This window comes from Telopea speciosissima, chromosome 1 (genome assembly GCF_018873765.1).
Source record: "Telopea speciosissima isolate NSW1024214 ecotype Mountain lineage chromosome 1, Tspe_v1, whole genome shotgun sequence".
NCBI classification, from domain to species: Eukaryota; Viridiplantae; Streptophyta; class Magnoliopsida; order Proteales; family Proteaceae; genus Telopea; species Telopea speciosissima.
The window spans coordinates 54,451,250-54,472,400 of record NC_057916.1 but is presented as its reverse complement, the minus strand read 5'-3'; the positions used below and the strand labels follow the sequence as shown (position 1 = coordinate 54,472,400).

The 21,151-nt window shown below is 38.3% G+C and overlaps 1 protein-coding gene and 1 long non-coding RNA gene across 2 annotated transcripts in view; one reads left to right on the top strand and one right to left on the bottom strand.

Annotated features, from left to right (window-relative positions):
* The window catches only part of LOC122639346 (probable uridine nucleosidase 2), a 47,819-nt gene extending 36,249 nt beyond the window's left edge, over positions 1 to 11,570 (top strand). Inside the window, exons 7-10 of the mRNA XM_043832525.1 lie at positions 10,344 to 10,451; positions 10,540 to 10,675; positions 11,082 to 11,222; positions 11,372 to 11,570. Of these exons, the coding sequence (XP_043688460.1) occupies positions 10,344 to 10,451; positions 10,540 to 10,675; positions 11,082 to 11,190 (353 nt within the window). The 3' untranslated portion in view covers positions 11,191 to 11,222; positions 11,372 to 11,570. The remainder of the gene's footprint in view (positions 1 to 10,343; positions 10,452 to 10,539; positions 10,676 to 11,081; positions 11,223 to 11,371) is intronic.
* A 2,896-nt stretch (positions 11,571 to 14,466) lies between these two features.
* On the bottom strand, positions 14,467 to 14,803 carry LOC122638366. The gene is made up of 2 exons (XR_006329414.1): positions 14,761 to 14,803; positions 14,467 to 14,672 (listed from the first exon to the last, which is right to left on the bottom strand). It is a non-coding gene; the product is annotated as an uncharacterized LOC122638366 (long non-coding RNA).
* Between the last annotated feature and the right edge of the window lie 6,348 nt (positions 14,804 to 21,151).

Sequence of the window (21,151 nt, the reverse complement as noted above, 5' to 3'; positions counted from 1 at the left end):
ATGTTTCATATTATGTGTCCCCACCTCTTCAGGGGGAGAGTGTTAGTGAAGATGTGCTGACTATTGACTCTCCACCTCCACTTCAGTCTGTTTACCACGAGTCTGAACCAGTTCGGCCTGTCCCCAGTGCTTCCCTTGACTTAGGGGGAGAGGTTCCTATACAGGGGGAGACTATCTCTATTCAAGAGGAGCAACCTACCCCGGTCCAGACTCCTATCCAGAGGACTATTAGTGAATTTCAGAGGAAGATTGATGACCGTACTGTGAAGACCTATGGAAGGAAACATAAGCAGGTTCAATCAACTGTTGCTCCAGTACCCATCCAATTGCCGAACCCGGATCCAGAACCTGCCTCTCCACCTGGTAATATTCCTTCTCCTGAATTACCTATTGCTCTTTGCAAAGGTGTCAGGACTTGCACTCAACATCCCATATCTCATGTTGTTTCTTATAACTCACTTTCCCCATCCTTTCATGCTTTTGTTTCCTCTCTTTCTTCTGTTCGTATTCCTAACCATTGGCAGAAAGCTCTATCAGACGGAAAGTGGAAGGCAGCTATGATGGAAGAAATGGAGACCTTGAAGGAAAATAACACATGGGAGCTTGTGGTTCTTCCACCTGGGAAGATAACCGTTGGATGCAAATGGGTGTTTGTGGTGAAACAGAAGGTTGATGGCACTGTGGATAGGTATAAGGTACGGCTCGTGGCCAAGGGGTTTACTCAGACATACGGTATTGATTACCAGGAAACTTTTGCACCTGTTGCAAAGTTGAATACTGTTCGTGTGTTATTATCTTGTGCAGTCAACCTTGGATGGAATTTGCAGCAGCTAGATGTAAAAAATGCCTTCCTAAATAGAGCACTGGATGAGGAGGTGTATATGGACGTCCCACCAGGGTTCTCTTGTGACAGAAACTAAGGAAAAGTGTGTAAACTAAAGCGTGCACTTTATGGGCTAAAGCAGTCACCTCGAGCATGGTTTGGCCGGTTCCACAAAGCTATGATTTCTGTGGGCTATAAGCAGAGTAATGCTGATCACACACTCTTTATAAAGAGGACTGGTGAAAAACTCGCTTTCATATAGTCTACATCGATGATATAGTAGTTACTGGTAATGATGGTGATGAGATCAAACGATTGAAGACCTTCCTTGGACAAGAATTTGAGATTAAAGATCTAGGGAAATTACGATACTTTATTGGGATTGAAGTGGCCAAATCTTCTAAAGGCATTTTTTCTCTCCCAGAGAAAGTATGTCCTAGACTTATTAGCTGAAACCGGGTTGCTAGGTTGCCATCCTTCAGATACTCCTATGGACCCTACTGTTCGACTCAAGGAGAAAGAAGGGGAGCCTGTTGATAAAGGCCAGTACCAAAGACTTGTAGGGAAGTTGATTTATCTCGCACACACTCGTCCTGACATTGCTGTCGCCGTGAGTACTGTAAGCCAGTTTATGCATGATCCTTATTCTTCTCATATGGAGGTTGTTCTTCGTATCTTACACTATTTGAAGTCAGCTCTTGGAAAAGGAATTCTTTTGTCTACTCATGGTCATCTACGGATAGAAGCATACACTGATTCTGATTGGGCTGGTTCTGCAGATCGCAAGTCTATTTCTGGGTATTGCTCCTTTATAGGTGGAAATCTTGTCACGTGGTGTAGCAAGAAGCAAAATGTTGTTGCCCGTTCTAGTGCTGAAGCTGAGTTTCGAGCTATGGCACAGGGTATTTGTGAGTTACTCTGGCTTAAAGGGCTGTTACAAGATCTTGGTGTTCCTATTCGTCTTCCTATGATGTTGTACTGTGACAACAAGGCTGCAATCAGTATAGCACAAAATCCTGTACAGCATGATCGTACCAAGCATGTTGAGGTGGATAGGCATTTCATCAAAGAGAAGTTAGAAGATGGGCTGATTTGTATTCCTTTTGTGACATCTGCGGATCAACTTGCTGATATCTTCACCAAGGGATTGTCTGGAAAATTGTTTCATCCCAATTTAGTTAAGTTGGGCATGATCGACATCTTTGCTCCAACTTGAGGGGGAGTGTTGAAATAGGCTGCTTACTGCTTACTCAATTGGGGTAAGCAGTCCTAGTTCCACTAGGATTGGTCCTACCTGTCCTAGCTTACTAGGATTAGTCCTAGTCGAGTTAGGGTGGTTAGTCCCACTTTATTTATGTTTCTTTTTCTTTATTTTTTATTCCTTTTATTGTTTTCCCCAGCCGAGTCCTAGTTTGGGATTCCTAGTTGTATTAGGAATTCCTAGTAGGACTAGGACTGAGTTAAGTTTCTATTTTCAGTTGTAATTCTGTTCTTTATATAAACAGGGCCTGAATGATCGATTTATTCATTCAAGCATTCTCTACATCTCTCTTTTAACAGATGTTTATGATGCTTTCAAAAATTTCAATCAGTTGATTTGTACTCAATTTGGTACTCACATTTAAATAGTTCGTTATGATAAAGGGGGAGAGTACATGTATGGGAGGTTTCAACAGTTTTTTACTGGCAATGGCATCATACATCAAGTTGCTTGTATTGACACCCCTCAATAGAATGGGATGGCTGAGAGGAAATTGCCATTTGTTAAAGGTCACTAGGAGTCCCCTTTGGCATGCATGTTCCTAAGACTTTTTGGTCTGATGCCCTTCTTGCTGCTGCCTTCCTAAACAATCGGATGCCAACTCAGCTCCTTGGCTCTAAATCCCCACTGGAAACTCTTTCTCCTTAGGATCCTGCTTTTTCCCTTCCTCCTAAAGTGTTTGGGTGTGTCTGCTATGTCCATGTCAATTAATCAGCTTGCACACCCCAAAGCACTTAAATGTATTATCCTTGGCTATTCATCCTCTACTAAAGGGTATAAATGCTACCACCTTTCCTCCCGCAGGCGACTTCTCTCCAAAGATGTCACATTCTTTGAATCTATCCCTTTATTTTATCCTCATCAGCATCCTCTTCAGAGGGAGACTAATGGAAGTGAGCAGGCTGCTAATGGCATCTCTTTTCCGTCTCTTTTGCCTACCCCCACCTCCCTATTCCTGCTTGACATTGGGAAATACAAAGAAGTGGATGTTGTTGACATTGATGAACATTCAGGTGTTGGTTCTGACGACATGAAGGAGTTGAATGTGTACAAGAGAGGCTATTGGAGGAAGAAGACCTGCCAGGAGTCCTCTTTGGATCTACATCCTGAGCTCCACCTTCCTCAATCGAGTATCACGTATTCTCTTTCCCCTGAGTTAGATCTTCCCATTGCTATTCGAAAGGGAAAGAGAGTTTGTACTAATCCCATAACCAAATTTGTTTCCCATGATACTATTTCTCCTATAGGTATTCCTTTTTCTACTTCGCTTTCTTCTGCTTCCATTCCCAAGAATGTCACTGAAGCTATGTCTGACCCAAAATGGAAGAAGGTTATGTCTGAGGAAATGATGGCTCTTGAGAAGAGTGGTACTTGGACAGTTGTTGATCTTTCTAGGGGGAGAATTCCAGTTGGATGTAGGTGGGTCTATATACTTAAGTACCGATCAAATGGTACTGTAGAAAGATATAAGGCTTGGTTGGTAGCCAAAGGGTACAATCAGGTATATGGCATTGATTACCAAGAGACATTTGCTCTTGTGGCCAAGTACAACTCGATCAGAGTACTCCTATCAATGATAGCTAATAGAGACTGGCTATTGTATCAATTAGATGTGAAGAATGCCTTTCTCTATGGTGACCTTGAAGAGGAGGTGTATATGCAACCTCCACCTGGTTTTAAGTTTCCCTCAACAGAAGGGAAAGTATGCCTCCTAAAAAAGGCACTTCATGGGCTCAAGCAGTCTCCTAAGGCTTGGTTTGAGCGATTTAGACAAGGCATTCTAAGGAATGGTATTCCCAAAGTTAAGCTGACCACACTTTGTTTATTCGACGAGGATATGGTACAGTTACAGCTCTCATTGTTTATGTTGATGACATTGTAGTAACTGGGAATGACAAATCCGAGATAAGTAGATTGAAATCTTACTTGGTCCAACAGTTTGGGATTCAAGATCTTAGACTTTTGAAGTACTTCTTGGGAATTGAAGTATCAAGATCAAATAAGGGAATCAATATTTGCTAGAGAAAGTTTGTATTGGACCTAATGAAAGAAACATGATTGTTATGGTGTAAACCAGTAAACTCCCCAATAGATCAAAATCACAAGCTTTATGAAAATTGTGGCTTTCCTCTTATAGATGCAGGGAAGTACCAGAGATTGGTTGGAAAACTGATCTATCTCTCCTTGACTCGATCAGACATTACTTATGCAATTGGAGTGGTAAGCCAGTTCATGCATGCTCCCAAGAGTAGGCACTTGGATGTTGTTTATCGCATCATTAGGTACTTGAAATCTTCTCCAGGAAAAGGCCTTCTATATGCCAGGCATAATCATTTGAGGATAAAGGGCTACACTGATACTGATTGGGTTGGTTTAATTTCTGACAGACGATCTAGGCCCAGATGAGATTCCGATAGAAGTGTGGAAACCCTTGGAGGTTGTGGGGGTTTATTGGTTAACCAATTTGTTTAACAGGATTTTAAACACAAGGAAGATGCCAGATGAGTGGCGAAGAAGCATTATAGTCTTGATCTACAAAAATAAAGGTGATATCCAAAGTTGCAACAACTATAGAAGCATTAAGCTTATGAGTCACACTAAGAAACTTTGGGAGAAGGTTATTGAAGCCCATTTGAGAAGAGACTCTCATATCTCGGTGAACCAATTTGTTTAACAGGATTTTAAACACAAGGAAGATGCCAGATGAGTGGCGAAGAAGCATTATAGTCCTGATCTACAAAAATAAAGGTGATATCCAAAGTTGCAACAACTATAGAAGCATTAAGCTTATGAGTCACACTATGAAACTTTGGGAGAAGGTTATTGAAGCCCATTTGAGAAGAGACTCTCATATCTCGGTGAACCAATTTGGCTTTATGGCATGTAGATCCACGACTGAAGCTATCTACTTATTGAGGAGGCTCATGGAAAGATATAGAGAAAGCAAGAAGGATCTCCATATGGTCTTTATTGACTTGGAAAAAGCTTATGACCGAGTCCCTATAGATCTAATTCAATGGGTCCTAGTGAAGAGAGGAGTTTTTAGCAAATATGTGGATGTTATTAAAGATATGTATGAGGGTGTGGTGACTAATGTGAGATCTATAGGAGGTCAGGGGAGGGAATTCCCAATTACGATTGGGTTATACCAGCAATCAGCCTTAAGCCCATATCTATTCGCACTGATCATGACGATCTAACGAAGAACATTCAAGATGAGATCCCATGGTTTATGCTCTTAGCTGATGATATCGTTTGGTGGATGGGACAAAAGAAGGGATTAACTCTAAGTTAGAGCTTTGGAGGTCAGCCTTGGAAACAAGAGGATTTAAGATTAGTAGAACAAAGACGGAATATATATTGTGTAATTTTAGTCACACCATGATGGATACTGATATGGTGCGAATTGAGAATAGAGAGATACCACAAAATGACTATTTTAGATATCTGAGGTTAATCATAAGTAAAGAAGGTGGCATAGAGGATGATGGATGTCTCACAGAGAATTAAAGTGGGATGGATGAAGTGGAGAGGTGCGTCTGGAGTGTTGTGTGACCGAAGTATTCCTTCCATAGGACTGTTGTACGATCAACTATGATTTATGGGGCACAATGTTGGGGAGTTAAGAAGTGTCATATTGATAAGCTTTGTGTAGCAGAGAGAAGGATAAAGAACGGAATGAATGTATTAGAGCGGACGTGGGAGTTGTCCCGATCAGTTACAAGCTCCGAGAGAGTCGATTAAGGTGGTATGGTCATATTCAATGGAGGCCTAGGGACGCCCCACTAAGGAGGAGTTATACGATCCCGATAGAAGGAGCAAAAAGAGCTAGGAGCAGGCCTACAATGAACATAGGAGAAGTAGTGAGGAAGGACATGCATAGCCTAGGTCTTGTACCAAGTATGACTTTGGATAGGGCCTATTGGAGGGCAAGGATCCATGTTGCAGACCCCATTTAGCTGAGATTCTCCTGTCGTACTGGGTTGGGTTTCTTCCCTCATACTATCTTTCATCTTGCATATTGCATCTTTCATTTGGCATTCCCCATTTTACATCTTTTTTTTTTTTTGCTAGAACTCAGTTTTCCTTTGTTGTGTTTGGATCCATGTAGCCAACCCCATCAAGTTGGGATAAGGCTGAGTTTGTTGTTGTTGTTTTTGCATATCTATATCAGTAATTCAAAACAGAGACCATGATGCCTGTGAACAGAGAAGCGGATATGATCTAGTAGTGTAACAACAAAATCTGATATACTGGTTATAGTAAACACAATTGAAAAAGAACTAACAGAAAAAGATCTGAAACTAAAGATTTCTGCTGACAGAATAAAGCATTAAATATTTAAATATACCTACATGTTGATGAGCGTAGATGCAGAGAAAAACCTCAAAACTTGTGGCAGATGATCTGATCTGGGCAGAGAGAAAGACCTGCAAGGTGTTGCAGAAAAAGAGATCAAAAGAGAAAGAAAAGGAAGCAAAGCAGGGAGATCAATGGAGAAAATTGAAGAGAGAAAAGAAGAAGGATCTGCTAGCAATCAAGTTGCCGTGGGTGGAGAAAGAGAGAAGAGGGATCACTAGAGAAAGAGAAAAGGGTAAAACAGAATCCTGGAGACTCATTCGGATCCATTTTGAATATTTCATACTAATGAACCAAAAGATTGGTATTGGAGTCCTTCACCTGATTGGTGCCCTCATAAGTAACCTTGAGATTTCTCCATATTTCTCTTGCAGTCTTGCAAATGGGGATTCGGTAGAACTTCTCAGAACTCAAAGCACAAAATAAAGCATTCATGACTTTTGAGTATATGGTATACCTCTTCTTTTCTCCTTCACTCTAGGTTGACTTCGGTTTTTCCACTGTCTTTCTGTCGGTGGTTGTGGTAGTCGATTTCTCATAACCACCGTAATCCACATTCCCAAAGATCTAAGTCGAGTGATTGGGGAAAGATTCGCATCCGCACCTTCCGGTAATTGAAGTTAACTCAGGTGAAGTTAAGTGGATGGATAAGATCTTCACTTGTTGTGGCTGTCATCTTCTCTTCGAACAATTAGGTTCTTCTCTTAAGAGACCTGCTCTGATACTACTTGTTGATCGTAAGATGTAGCTCAAGAGGGTGTGAGTTGGAAATCCTAAGACTATAGCCCTATTTGGAGGATGCGAGTGAATTACTGTAACAAGCAATCACGTAAGAAAAACAACAACAACAACAACAAACTCAGCCTTATCCCAACCTAATGGAGTCGGCTACATGGATCCAAACAAAACAAAGTAGGGAAAACAAAGTTTTTTTTAAAAAAAAAAAAGAAAAGGGAAAAGAGAGATGGGGAAAGAGATGAGAGAAATAAATAGAAAAATGAACGATGAAAGATGAAAGATAGTAAGAGGAAAGAGGTATAGCCCAGCCTGTTAGGAGAATCACATAAGAAAAAACACACCGGATTTATAGATCTTTGACAAAGGCCTACGTCTTTTGCCTAGTGCGAACTAGGACTTTCACTGTTATCTAGATTTTCCTGGTGCTATCCAAATCGTTACAGTCCCGCTCACCCTGGTGGGGAATCACTTGTTGTTTTCCCGGGCTCATTACTAACTCAATGGTTTTACTCAAGCTAATAATGACTGTCAACTTATCTTCTAAGAGATTGGTTGACTTCATTATCGTCTTGGGAGACTTTTTAAACATATTTAAGGCATCTAAGTGACTGGAGTGATACATAGGATTACAAAATATTATATAGGTAAATGCCTAACCCTATAGCCACTTAAAGCTTGATCTTGATCACCTCACTCTACTAATGCTCACTGCTTCTTCCAAGTCAGTGGCATTCATCCATTTCTTGAACAACCATGGGTAAGTGAAGATTTTATATGCTATGATCGCTAACTTCTTCATTGCTCTTAAACGATTATTGCTTGATACTTTCAATTCAACATAGGCTTGATGCTTGCTTGTTTCTTTGGTTGTTCTTTTTGATCTTGGTGGGAATGTATAAATCTTTCCAGACTCGACAAATCATTAGTATTTTCAAAACCATACCATTAGGTCATTACCAAGGTGTCCAGTTTGCTCGACTGTCATCTTGGTGTTCATGTGTTATCATCCCCAAAACATATTTCCACATTCTGTAGTATTGAACAAATCCCAATATGCCAAAAAAGGCCACCTTATTAGAAACCCACACTGCCTTCAAAAGAATTCAAGCCACGCTGATTGGGAGGAATGGGAGTTGTCAGCAGAGGTTGGCCGTGAGAAGAGCTAGAGGGCCGTGGGATGGAATTGGAAGAGTCCTTAAATTGAATTGGGCTCTTTCCTTTCATGAGGTGCCAGTATGTTAATGGAAGCTTGTAGAGATGCCAGGTTCATCTGAAGAGAGGTGACATTGGGGTTGAGGTTTCAACACTAGACTGAAGTGAGCTGCTAGCAGGCTTCTAGGTATGTAACTTGGTTCGTGAAATGGGCCATTTCTGCCCAATTCTCCTCCTTATAAGAGTTTTGGTTGCTTAATTACCTAACTATTAGCCATCAAGGTTAAGAGGTAGGGTTACTGTTTTGGGCAGTGAACAATACCCTTGAACAGTGTTTTAAGATTTTGGCTAAATGTCGAAGAGAGTAGAATAGCAATATAACAATATCCAACAAAGAAAGAGATAAGAGGGAAATGAGTGAGAAGGACAGAACAGAGGTGAGCATAGACTCTGATACTAATTAATGCATTCTAGTTTCACAAATCTTAGTTAATAGTCTGTGAATTCCAACTGAAGAACATGCACAAGGAAAATATATGATTACTAAACAAAGGTCCTAACAGAATTATGAAGATCATACTAAACAAGTACTTCAGAACAGAGACAATGATTCTTATGAATAGAGAAGCAGATATGATATACTCCGTAATAACAAAATCTGATATACTGGTTATAGTAGAACACAAATGAAAAAAATCTAACAGAAACAGATCTGAAAATAAAGATCTCTGCTAACAGAATAAAGCATTAAATATACCAACATGTTGATGTACCAGATGTTGAAAAACGCCTCAAAACTTGTGGCAGATGATCTGATCTGGGCAGAGATAAAGACCAGTAGAGTGTTGCAGAAAAAGAGATCAAAAGAGAAAAAAAGAGGAAGGAAAGCAGGGAGATCGATGGTGGAAATTGAAGAGAGAAAAGAAGGATCTGCTAGAAATCAAGTTGCCGTGGATTGAAAAAGAGAGAGTGGGAAAACAGAATTGGAGAGAGAGATTTTCAAACAACAAATCATACCAAATCAGTTTTCTATTCACCAATTGACTGGGGGTTTACAACTCTTTAAATAAAAAAAGGTAGCTAGAAGTCCACTTGATATGGATTCCTTAACAATTATAACAAATAACAAATCACAACAAATCAATTTTCTATTCTCCAATTGACTGGGGGTTTAGAACTCTTTAAATTAAAAAAGGTAGCTAGAAGTCCACTTGATATGCATTCCTTAACAATAATAACAAATAAAAATTTAAATAAGATTTTTTAAAAGAATAAATACTACCTAAACTAATCATGTGACCAGAACTGGGGTCCACAACTTAAAGACTGTCTAATAGATAAAAAAAAAATCAGATACTGTAAGAAAACCACTAAAAAAAAAACTTATAAGCACCAAAAATAAACCCCCAGATAAATCAAGAAAGCCTCCAACTAACAAAATACTTTCTAATTTACCCCTGATGGGTCTTGGGCTTGACTGATGGGTTGGAATACTTGGGGTTTGGCTTCCAAAACCTATTATACCGATTCAGCCAATCCAAGGCTACTGCATCACATTGTTTACCGACAAGTTTTCATTTTTGTGTCATCATTGTGAGAATCATAGCCGTCACAGCTTCTACGCAACCCAAAGCATTGGAGGGGGGCTTGGACGCGCAAGGTGACACCAATAAGTCAACTAAGGTGCCTTGGCAACTATGTTGAGAGTTACGCCGGGATATGTTGAACAGTTACTTTGAGTTTTGGTATGTCTTGGATGTATAAAAAAATAAACGTACCAAATTCACTTCATGATTGAGGATAGGAAATGTGTATGGCACCGGTGCCATCTGTTGGCCTGATTATGAGGGTTGGACAAGGCCTTTGATCCATTTAAATTCTCTACAGGTGTTCTGAAGTGAGAATTAGATACTGAAGACCATCAAATACCAAATCTCTGCTTGTTCTATTAGTCATTATTTTATTATTATTTTTCATAAATATCATGCCTCTTTTTCTTGTATATTGCAGATGCTGATCGAGACAAACTTGCACAGTCCAAGGGGAAATTCGCACAATATTTGTGCAAGATCCTTGAAGTATACTTCTCATACCATCGTGATGCATATGAGACAAAAGGTCTGTTTCTGAGTGGCTAGGTGGAGCTCAGATTTATTGGTAAGCATGTCTATTTGATTTCCTAATGGATGCATTGGATTTGATGCAGGTGTCTACCTTCATGATCCAACTGCTCTTCTTGCAGCTGTCAATCCTTCATTGTTCACATTTGCAGAAGGTGTTGTTAGAGTCCAAAAAAATGGCATAATGAGGGGCCTCACAATATTTTATAACAAAATGAAAAGGTAAAACATTTTATCGTCTCGAAATAAAGATCCTACTGAGTAATTTGCATAAGAACAGGAAGTAAGGGGGTGATTTTGTTGACAAATTTTCAAGCTATAAGATACTGAAGTCTGGTTCTACAAAATTGACAACTTAATTTCTATTAATTTGAATTTTCATCTTAAGTTCTGTGGCCAAATTTCGTTTAAATTAATATGCTCTTTTCATCTTGAATTTAGAAGATTTTCTAATGTTTAATATGTTCTATAAATTTTATTTCTTCCCCCCCACCCCCTCCAGGAATTATGTTTTTTTGGATTCCTCTAGCAATCATGATTTTGCTGTTGCTTACATAGTCATAGAGCAGTTTTTTATTGTCTTGTTCGCTGACTCAGTAGCTCCACTTTTTCACAATAATTAAAACAGGTTTGGTGAAGTCACTGAATGGTCCAATAAACCTACTGTGAAAGTTGCTGTCACTGTTGATGCTCCTACAATCGTTGATCTGTTAATGGAACGGCTTATGAACTCGTAGAGCAACAGGGATTAGAATTGACAAATGTTTGGGTAGACTTCAGCTATATCCTTCAATAAACGAGTTACATCCAAGCATTTTGTATCAATGTCCTTTGACCATCATAGAATGTTGGTCAGTGCACACATTTTCAATTGTCAATTCTAAACAAACTGACATTATATATCTGAATGCAGGTTAGGTAATTGCAAAAAATTTGTTTTCAGAAGTCAATTGCAATTTACTACCACATAAACCCGATCGCCTTGTTCCTTCCCTCGCTTTTCTCATGCTTTGTTTCTCACTTAAAATGAAAGGACTGCATGCCTATTGATTGCCACCAGGGAAGGAGAAAAGCTCTAATTTTATTCACTTAAAATGCATGGGCTGCTTCTTCCTCTAGGCACAATACAAGGAGACATTGTTATTGTCATAAACAATCCAAGTAAATGCTCATTATGTATTTAACTTCAAAAAATTGAACGCAACTACTGAAGGTAGGGGATAGCAACTGAAGTATTACAGAATAGTTCGGACTACTGGTAAGGGTTGCAAGATCTTGTTCTAGAATTATGACATTGAATATAGGGTAATTTGACTTCTCTTGTTTTTTGGCAAAATAAGTGGCTATGCAGCTAACCCATCGAAACTTAGCTGTGCGATTCATTTAATTGTGCCATGTGGAAGGATCGATGATGTGGTAATTTCAATCGTTGGATGTATAGTGTAGGGGTGGATTGCTCATGTATTGAATTTCAGTCCCTTCAGAGTTGAAGTCCTCTCCCATGAACATTTTAAAATTAGAGGGACCATTCCACCTTGTTTTCATGTTAACCTTTTCTTTCTTCAAAAGACCGTCCTTGTGAAAACCATTGCAATTGCAACTTGCCCATTATTGCAGGAAGAAGGGTTTACATGTGAGGATCATAAAACAGACCAAACTATAGTTACTGCATAGTATTATAAAGAAAGGGATGTTCTCACACCAAGAAGATGATCTCATAATCGGTCTTCAGGTGCTGACAACTCAAATTCATGGATTGAAAAATGTGAATCAGAGTTTTATGATCAGAGCACTGGGAATCTCCTACACTCTTTTGGAATGGCAGGTGGGTTCAGATTGCAGCACAGTAACCTGGAAGAATAGTTGATGAGATTAAGAACTTTAAGAGTTCTATGGCAACAAGTGATTGACCCAAACACCCATAACTCCTTGACTGGAACTGAAGCAGAAGAAAATAAATGCCAGAGAACATGAAGCCAACTTGCAACCATCTCTGAGCCCAAGAAACAGCTAACCCTGTCAAGTTGACAACTTGGGACTGCAATTCCCATTATCGATTCAATCCTTTAATCCCTTTCCTTCGTTTGAATTCCAAGAGACGGAACCTAATCCCAACCTTCTGTATCAAAGACACTAAGAATTCAGATCTTTGGATCAGAATCAGACCCAGTTGGAGAATGGAAACAAGCTTAGATTTTGGGTTTTCTTTGATGCTCTGTCTAGCTTCTTTTGATAATGTGATGAAGACACATTTCGGGCAATTCTAGCTCTACATCGAGAATGAGAACTGTCTTTTCTTCAATGAAGCAAGAGAATTCTAATTACAGCTGCAACATGAACAATTGTAACATGGGAGAATTTCGGACGACTAATAATGCTACTAACAATCATACAATGGGAGCGGGAATGATGTGTTCTCATGGGACTTAGGTACCGTTTGATAACTTTACGTGTGTTTCTGTTCCGTTTCTCATCAAAAATGTTTTTTGGTGTTTTTGGTTGCAGAAACATATTTCTGGTTTGCAAAATGGTGTTTGATAAATCTGTTCCAGGAACGTATCTAGAACACTTTTAGTACTGTAAAGGTGTTTGATAAAACTTGTTTCAGCAACAGTTTTGTAATGGTTACTATAAATTATAGAAATGCCATTAATACTATAATCCATATAAAGTCAATGATGTTAGGACATCAAAAATTATAAAAAATCCACAAAGTGTAAATTAGAAAAAAAAAAAAAAAAAAAAAAAAGACAGAGATGCACTAATAGATTACTATAAATTATAAAAATGTCATTAACACTATAATCCATATAAAGTCAACGATGTTAGGACATTAAAAGTTATTATAAATCCATAGAAAGTGTATATTAAAATAAAAGAAGCAGAGATGCACAAAAAATTTCTAATTTCATCTTTTGTTTATGTCCAGCTTCGTAAGGTCTTTAAGGATATCATCATATATTTTTTACTTTTCCTCTGAAGTTTGAATTGTTCCTATTAAAATCTTTTTTTTTTTTCTCCTCTTGAATAGCTTTCTGCAAATATTCCTTAATGCGGACAAATGTAGGCATTGATGAAGAGGTGACTGACGTAGAGGTGCCCACACAATCACTTAATATTGGGTTAGGCTTGGTATAAGCGCAACTGATTTTCTCATCTATCCATTTGAAAAATCTACAACCTGGGTTTTCAATCTGTATTAAAAATAAATCTACTTATTAAAATCCATGCCACCATTGAAAAAATCATTCAGTAGTTTTTATGAATGGTAGTAGAATGCAAAATTTGGTGAATGATGGGCTTACCCTTGTTGATTTTGGGCAACACCAGAATCTTTGGTCAGGGTTTGCTTTGGTTTTTGATGAGCATACCTTACATTGCCCTTCTCTATCTTTATTTGGACCTTTCTTTGTTGTATCTCTGCTACAAATGGTATTGCAAACTTCACATCTAGCATGTGTAAGCGTATATTGACTAGAAGCCTTCTGGTGAAAGACAAAGAGAATATGATAACCGATATGGAAGATATTTAAATAGTACACAGAAATATAGACTCAACTATAAATTGGGATCCAACAACATCAACATTACACAAATATATAGACCGGAGCATAAATTGGAATCCAACAACACCATCAATTTCACATCAGTTTAAAAGTTAAAAAATTTGAAGTACATCACTGAGGAGTCCAACCATTAGATTGTAGTTATAAAAGATAAAGTCCACCTAAATGGGAATCTGAGACATCCTCTTAGATATAGGCAATTGGTTTGCAATATGGATGCATATTACTACCATGTGTCTTGCACCATCTCCCTCACTTGTAGTTGCATTAGATGGATCAAAAACTTAATGGTTGGGATTTAGGTCAACTTCTATGTGTCTGTCGTTCATAACCATACTCATTAAACAAATCATCTGCTATTTGCTGGTCTTTGATATAGTTATGTAGTCCACAATATGCCAATATGATGGATGCTTGGTCATTGATACTGTACGACTTCATTGACCTTAATATTTAAAATCTATTTTTTAATACACCAAATATCCTTTCAATAATATTTCGTAAAGCGGAATGCCTGTGGTTGAACAACTTTTGAGCCGTTCTTGGATTGCTTCTCACCCCTCTAAAATCTGGTAAGTGATACCTTTCTCCTCTAAATGGTTTTAAGTACCCAAGTTGATTTGCATAACCTAAGTCCACTGTATAATACTTACCTAGAAGTATTATGAATAATATATATTAATAGTGATTATAATATCCTAAATCAATCAGAAGAAAGCATTCTTAAACTCTATAATTTACCTAGAGGTGGATGAGGACAACCTAAAGTTGTATATGCTCTTGCAGCTTCAAAGACCCAAGCATCATATGTACTACCTTCCCAACCCGCGCACACAAATGTGAAACGCATATCAAATGAACATGCATACATTTGAATCAAGAGACTTTAAGAGAGGAGGAGGAAGGAAGAGAGGGCGAGATAGCCGTGCTTACATACCGGTACATTGATGCAAGTTGCAGGAAATTGGTAGAATACGCGAGAGTGGAGTGACCTTCAAGGAGAGGCAGATCCAAACTTAAGTGGACCGAAGAGTGACCACCGTCATGAAGCTGTCGCACGTTGGATATTCAGAGATGGAGAGAGCTTAGTTCTTGAAGGAGTTGCAGGCAGTAGCTCGTGATAGCAGAAGGCAATGGAGATTTGAAGGTAACGCTTCTCTTCTTCGTTCGAGCCTTGGGAAAAAAGGGATTTTATCGGGCAACACTTTTTCAATTGGTACAAAAGTTGGTAGAAACAAGTTTAAAACTTGTTTCTACAAATCTATTACACTTCACATAAATGACCATAAATCAAAACACTTCACATAAAATGACCATAAATTTTGATTTATGATACCAAAAACACATGAAACAAAACAGGTTTATCAAACGGTTTTTTGGGTGTTTTTGTATGTTGGGAACAATAGTCCATAAACACCAGAAACGTAAGGTTATCAAATGGTACCTTAATCTTTTTGTTTCAGCTCAATGAGATAAAATTTGAAGAATTGAAACTACGTTCGTAGGAAAAAGAAGAGAGACAATAGACAGAGTGCCGAGAAGATTATTTTTTTCCAACATAAAGAACTATATTAAGATTTTAAGGGAAATACATCCAAAGTTAATCCAGTCTTATAACATCAACCTTTGACAGCAAGAGTATGAGCTGAAATTATAAGATGTCTATTTTGTTTAATTGTAGGAACAAAAGAAAAAGTATTCAAAATAGCTTTAATATTCCACAAAATAGTGAATAATTCTCATGGTCACTGTTGGGAGTCTTGTTTAATATAGTCAATCCAAATGAAAATGCCCTCTGATTTGTAGCCACCTATTCTTTGTAATCCTTAAAGGAGCCCCCTTTGCTTTTGTTTCTTGTGTTGTCCCTGCATAACCAGATTCTGAAAATGCCAATATAAAGTTTTGGTTATGAAAAAGAACTGCAGCCCAATCAACCTCTTTAGAATTCTTTTTAAAGCTGCCATCACAAATTAATAAGATTCCATGGGGGGGGGGGGGTTAGAGATTGAATGTACTCAAAAGAAATAGGAGATTGAGGAGGTGATACAACTATAGATGTATCATTGCTAAGAGAGGAGGGTAGAAGGTGCAAATCATAAATCCAATTATTAATATTATGGAGCAGCTTAATTAGTCAGATTTATTTTGGAGTTAACAAAGACAACTGAATTCCTCAAATTCTAGAGAAAATAACATGTAGTGGCAAGGGTTGCTAGGATTTTTTTTTGTTAGGAATTGGGGGGAGGAAAGATTGCAAAGATGAGATACTAAGCTCAGGAGAGAGGAATCCTGGAAGAATTCAGTTCTTAGGCCTAGTAACCATGTTGCCCAGATGCTGGTTATGAAAAAGAACAGCAGCCCAACCTGCCTCTTTAGAATTCTTTTTCAAGCTACAATCACAAATTAATAAGATTCCATGGGGGGGGGGGGGGTTAGAGATTGAATGTACTCAAAAGAAATAGGAGATTGAGGAGGGGATACAACTATAGATGTATCATTGCTAAGAGAGGAGGGTAGAAGGTGCAAATCAGAAATCCAATTGTTAATATTATGGAGCAGCTTAATGAGTCGAATTTATTTTGGAGTTACCAAAGACAACTGAATTCCTCAAATTCTAGAGAAAATAACATGTAGTGGCAAGGGTTGCTAGGATTTTTTTTTTTTGTTAGGAATTGGAGGGGAGGAAAGATTGCAAAGATGAGATACTAAGCTCAGGAGAGAGGAATCCTGGAAGAATTCAATTCTTAGGCCTAGTAACCATGTTTCCTAGATGCGTTTGGAAAAGGGCAAGAAAGGAAGAGATGCCTAGGAGTTTCCAAGTTGTTACCACACAAGCCACAGAAAGAGTCCATAGGGATGAACCTATTAAGAATGGACAAAGTCGAGATACCATCGTTCATAAGTTTCCAATAGACGATTTGGAATTTTGGTTGGAGCTTGACCTTCTAGAAAAAACCTCCAGACCTTACAGTAGTTCTATCAACATTAGAATCAAGGGTTAGGAGATTATAGACATTTTTTGTTAAAAAATTACCATTTTTGGTGAGTTGGCAAAAAAGGATATCATTATGAGTTTAGATGGTAGGTAAGAAGAATATCGAGTATTCTTGAAGCAATGGGGGTGAGGAAGATGGATTGTATGAGGGAATGGTTCCATGTTCTCTCATCAATGAGATCAGAAACTAAAGAGAATGATTCCTTGGGAGTCATTACAGAGCTAAAGGCAATGGAGTTCCATTTGGGAATCTAAGGATCATTCCATAGGTCAAGATATGTACCCAACCCTACCTTCCAACAAGTGTAGCAACGGAGATGAGGTAGGATATGAGCTAAATTGTTCCAGATCCAAGAGCCTCTTTTTTGCATGAAATAGTTGGTTAAGCGAACTGGTGTGAGGGAAGTATTTAGATTTGAGAATTCTACACCAGAGGGAAGAAGGTCTAGTGAGTAGACGCCAACCATGTTTAAGGAGAAGGGATTGGTCATGAATGTGATTCAAGTGCAAGCTTAAACTTCCTTGAGATTTTGGTTTACACATGATAGCCCAAGAAATGAGAGACAGTTTTTTGTCATTGTTGGAAGGACCCTGCCAAAGATTTTGGTTAATTAAATCAAGGTACTAACAAACATATTTAGGAAAAGGAAAACTAGACATCAGGTAAGTAGCTATTGAACCAAGGACCAATTTAATTAGTATTGATCGAACTACTTGGGTTAATAAAGAAGCCTTCCAAGAGGAGAGTTTTATTGGATTTTTTGAGAGCTGAAAAGATTTTAACAGGTTTTCATTAATATACGTCACTAGTGTCTTTAAATTAGACACTAATTTGCACCCATCATAAAAGAAATTTATTTTTTTCCGATCTCTTTTTTCTCTCAATACTCAATGGATATAGACTTTGATAATACATAACAGTGTAATATTTTAATAACATAATATTTCCCTATTTGGCCCGTCTAACCGAATCGCATAGATGTTACATAAACGTTGTACAACGTCTCTCAACTTGGATTTCATCTCTCCTATTTCTAAGAATGTTGGGAATTAATGAGATACTCATTCCCTATAATTTTGTTATATAAGAAGAGACTTAGGTCCTCCCTCTACCATATGAGCACACTAATCTCTATTACTTTGTGAGTATTAAGGAGAAAGGTGAAGAGGGAGAAACCAGTCTCCATTAAAGCTTCAATGAAGGGTTACTACAATACAAAAAAGATTGCATCAATGGCTTCATCATCGTCGTTTGCAGAAATCAAAACATCAATAGAGAATGGTAGTGATTTAAATGTGCATGATAAGATCCTGTTATTCATTTATTACTAAAGATATGAATGTTTAAACTCTTTCAATTGGTATCAGAGCACTAGGATTTTTATGCATGTTTAAATTCAATATTTTAACCAGATTACTATCACCACCTTTATGATCGAATTGCTTAGTTATTTATGTAAAATTAAATTTTATAGGCACTAAAGGCTGTCTTTAACGGTAGCCGAGGGTGCCATTATTAATGAACCTTCTCTGCTGTTAGATTTAAAAAAATATATATTCAAGGCAGTCAAGGCCACCATTGTTTAAAGCCAAGATTGCCATTATCGAGCATTAGAGAGAACACATAAGGGAATTGGGTCTGAATCGAATTATCTGATTCACTCATAAACTTCAAGAATCGACCAGAATATGGATTGAGGCTCTCCCTTTCAACCAAAAAAAATAGAAGGTCGTGAAGAAAAGTAAAAAAAAAATAGATTTGTTTGGCACTTAATGGTGCACCAAGTTGCTTTTCGTTTTGCTCTGGCGAAAAGCTTCTGACATTTCATGTGGTCCAGAGATTGCTTTTCAAGAGGACAGCTTGCAATTGCTTCTCGAAGAAGCTTGGAGGGAGCTAGCTGGCTTCCATTTTCTTGGCCTTTCCCTGTCTATAAGTATAGGCACCTTTCTTTCCCAGTCTTTTTGGGATCTTAGATAGTTCTTGTCTCTGTGAGCGGCTTCCTGCGAGGGGTTCTTTGGCGTTTTAGTCTCAAAGGTTTCTCTGAGTGCTTTTCGTCGGCCAATCGTTTGAAGCACCTCTGTGGAGTGTTTACGTAGAGGTTTGCTTGGTTGTTCGTTCCTCCAGCCTTTGCGATTCTGTCTCTGTTAAAGGTCGGTGTCTTCGTTTAGTGTAGATCTTAGTGTTTTTGCCTGTTTCTGTGTTTCTTTTTGTCTCTTCGCCTATGTTGCTACTCCTATCTCTTTTGGTCTAGCTTATGGAGATCTTGTTGTGCTTTCTATTTTCCTGCTTAGTTTTCCTTTATAATCTGCTATGATCATGTTTCTTTTCTGCGTTTCCTTTTAGATCGGAAAGTTTGCTTGCCTCTGCAGGCTCTAGCAGGGTTTCTTTTCTGATTGTGCCATGGTTTTTCAGTTTTGCTAGTTTGTTTTAGGTTTGTTTCATTTGATAAAACTGTTTTTTGTTAGTTTCGTTTAGATCTGTTCATCTGTTTCTCTTGCTGTGCTTTCTATTTTTCCCTTTATAATCTGCTATGATCATGTTTCTTTTCTGCGGCTCCTTTTAGATCGGAAAGTTTGCTCGCCTCTGTAGGCTTAGCAAGTTTTCTTTTCTGATTATGCCATGATTTTTCAGTTTTGCTAGTTTGTTTTAGGTTTGTTTTGTTTTTCAAAACTGTTTTCTGTTAGTTTCTTTTAGATCTGTTCATCCGTTTTCTCTTGCTGAGTTGTGTTTTGGTTTTGTCTTGTTCTCTTTGCCTTTGTAGCTGTTCCTGTCTCTCTCGTTGTCTGGCATTTGTAGATCTTGCTGTGTTCTCTATTTTCCTTTAGTTTCCTCCATAATCTGCTATGGTCATATTTCTTTTCCTGCGTCTTTTTTCTTTTCTTTTTTTGATCGGCAAGCTTGCTCGCCTTTGTAGGCTTTAGCTGGTTTCTTTCCTAATTGCACCATGTTCTTTTAATAGTTTTGATAGTTTCGTTTTTACTGTGCATTTGTTCAGGTTTATTTCGTTTCATAAATCTGCTTCTCTTGAGTTTCTTTAGATCTGTGTAGTTTTCTTTTTCTGTTTAGTTTAATACTTGGCCATCCGGTTTTTGCTGAGATGTGCTCTTGTCTGATCTGGTAGTTGCCTTTACTTTGTGGACCTTGCTCCAGAATCTACTATGGTCTTGATGTGCTTTTATTTGAATCGGATAAGCTGCTTGTTTTTGTAGGTTTCCTTGTTTCTTGTTTCTGTTTTATGTTCTTCTTAGTCTTGCTCGTTTCTCTTCTCTACTATGCCTATGCTTTAGCTCTGGTTAGCCTAGTGAACATGCTACCTCCTTTATATCCCTTAGATATTTTCTGGTTTCCTTAGTTTACGATAGCAGATCTGTTAGAGCTTGTCTTGCTCTAAAGATTCTACCAGATTAGGCTTCTGTGTGTGCTCGTTTTCACCATGTCTGCTGTTTATATCTACTAGCTTCAGCTTTGATTTGATCTATTTTCCTTTAGTTTTCTTGGCAGTTTCTTGTTTGTTTGAATGCCCAATTGTAACCTACTTGACTTTGCTTTGTTTTTTTGTCTTTCAAGTACCAGCGGTGATCAAGGTATGAACTTTCTTTCGTTTTGGTTTGTTACTTTCTTTCTCCTTAGACCTAATTCCTTTCTTTGTAGTTCTTTGCTCTGTGGTAGATCCAAAGAGTTCCTGAAATAAATAGCTCGAAGCATAAATTGTTGTATTTCTTTGTTATGATTGGGTTGTGTTTTTTCATGTAAACTTCATGTGTTACACCCGCACCCCAAATATACCCCTATACCCGGGGCAGTTTAGACCTTACCCAAAAGGGTAATGCCTGATGGCTATGGTTAACACTGATGACCTTGAACTGAAAATACCATAAAAAGAACCTCCTCGAAGGCCTGGAAGTGTGGGCCAAAGCCCCGCCACTTTCCTTGAAGTTTGGGCCATGACAGCAGCACCAGAGTCACGAACGGACTCACTCTTGCAGAATCCGCTCGAGGATCCGCCCGTGCTGTCATCAGCCTATTTGGATTATTTTCCTATGGGTTCCACACCCTCATGTCCCGGACACCTCAATTGAACCTTTGGACCATGAGAACCCCTGCCCTCACCATTGATTGGGTGAGTGAGTCATGAA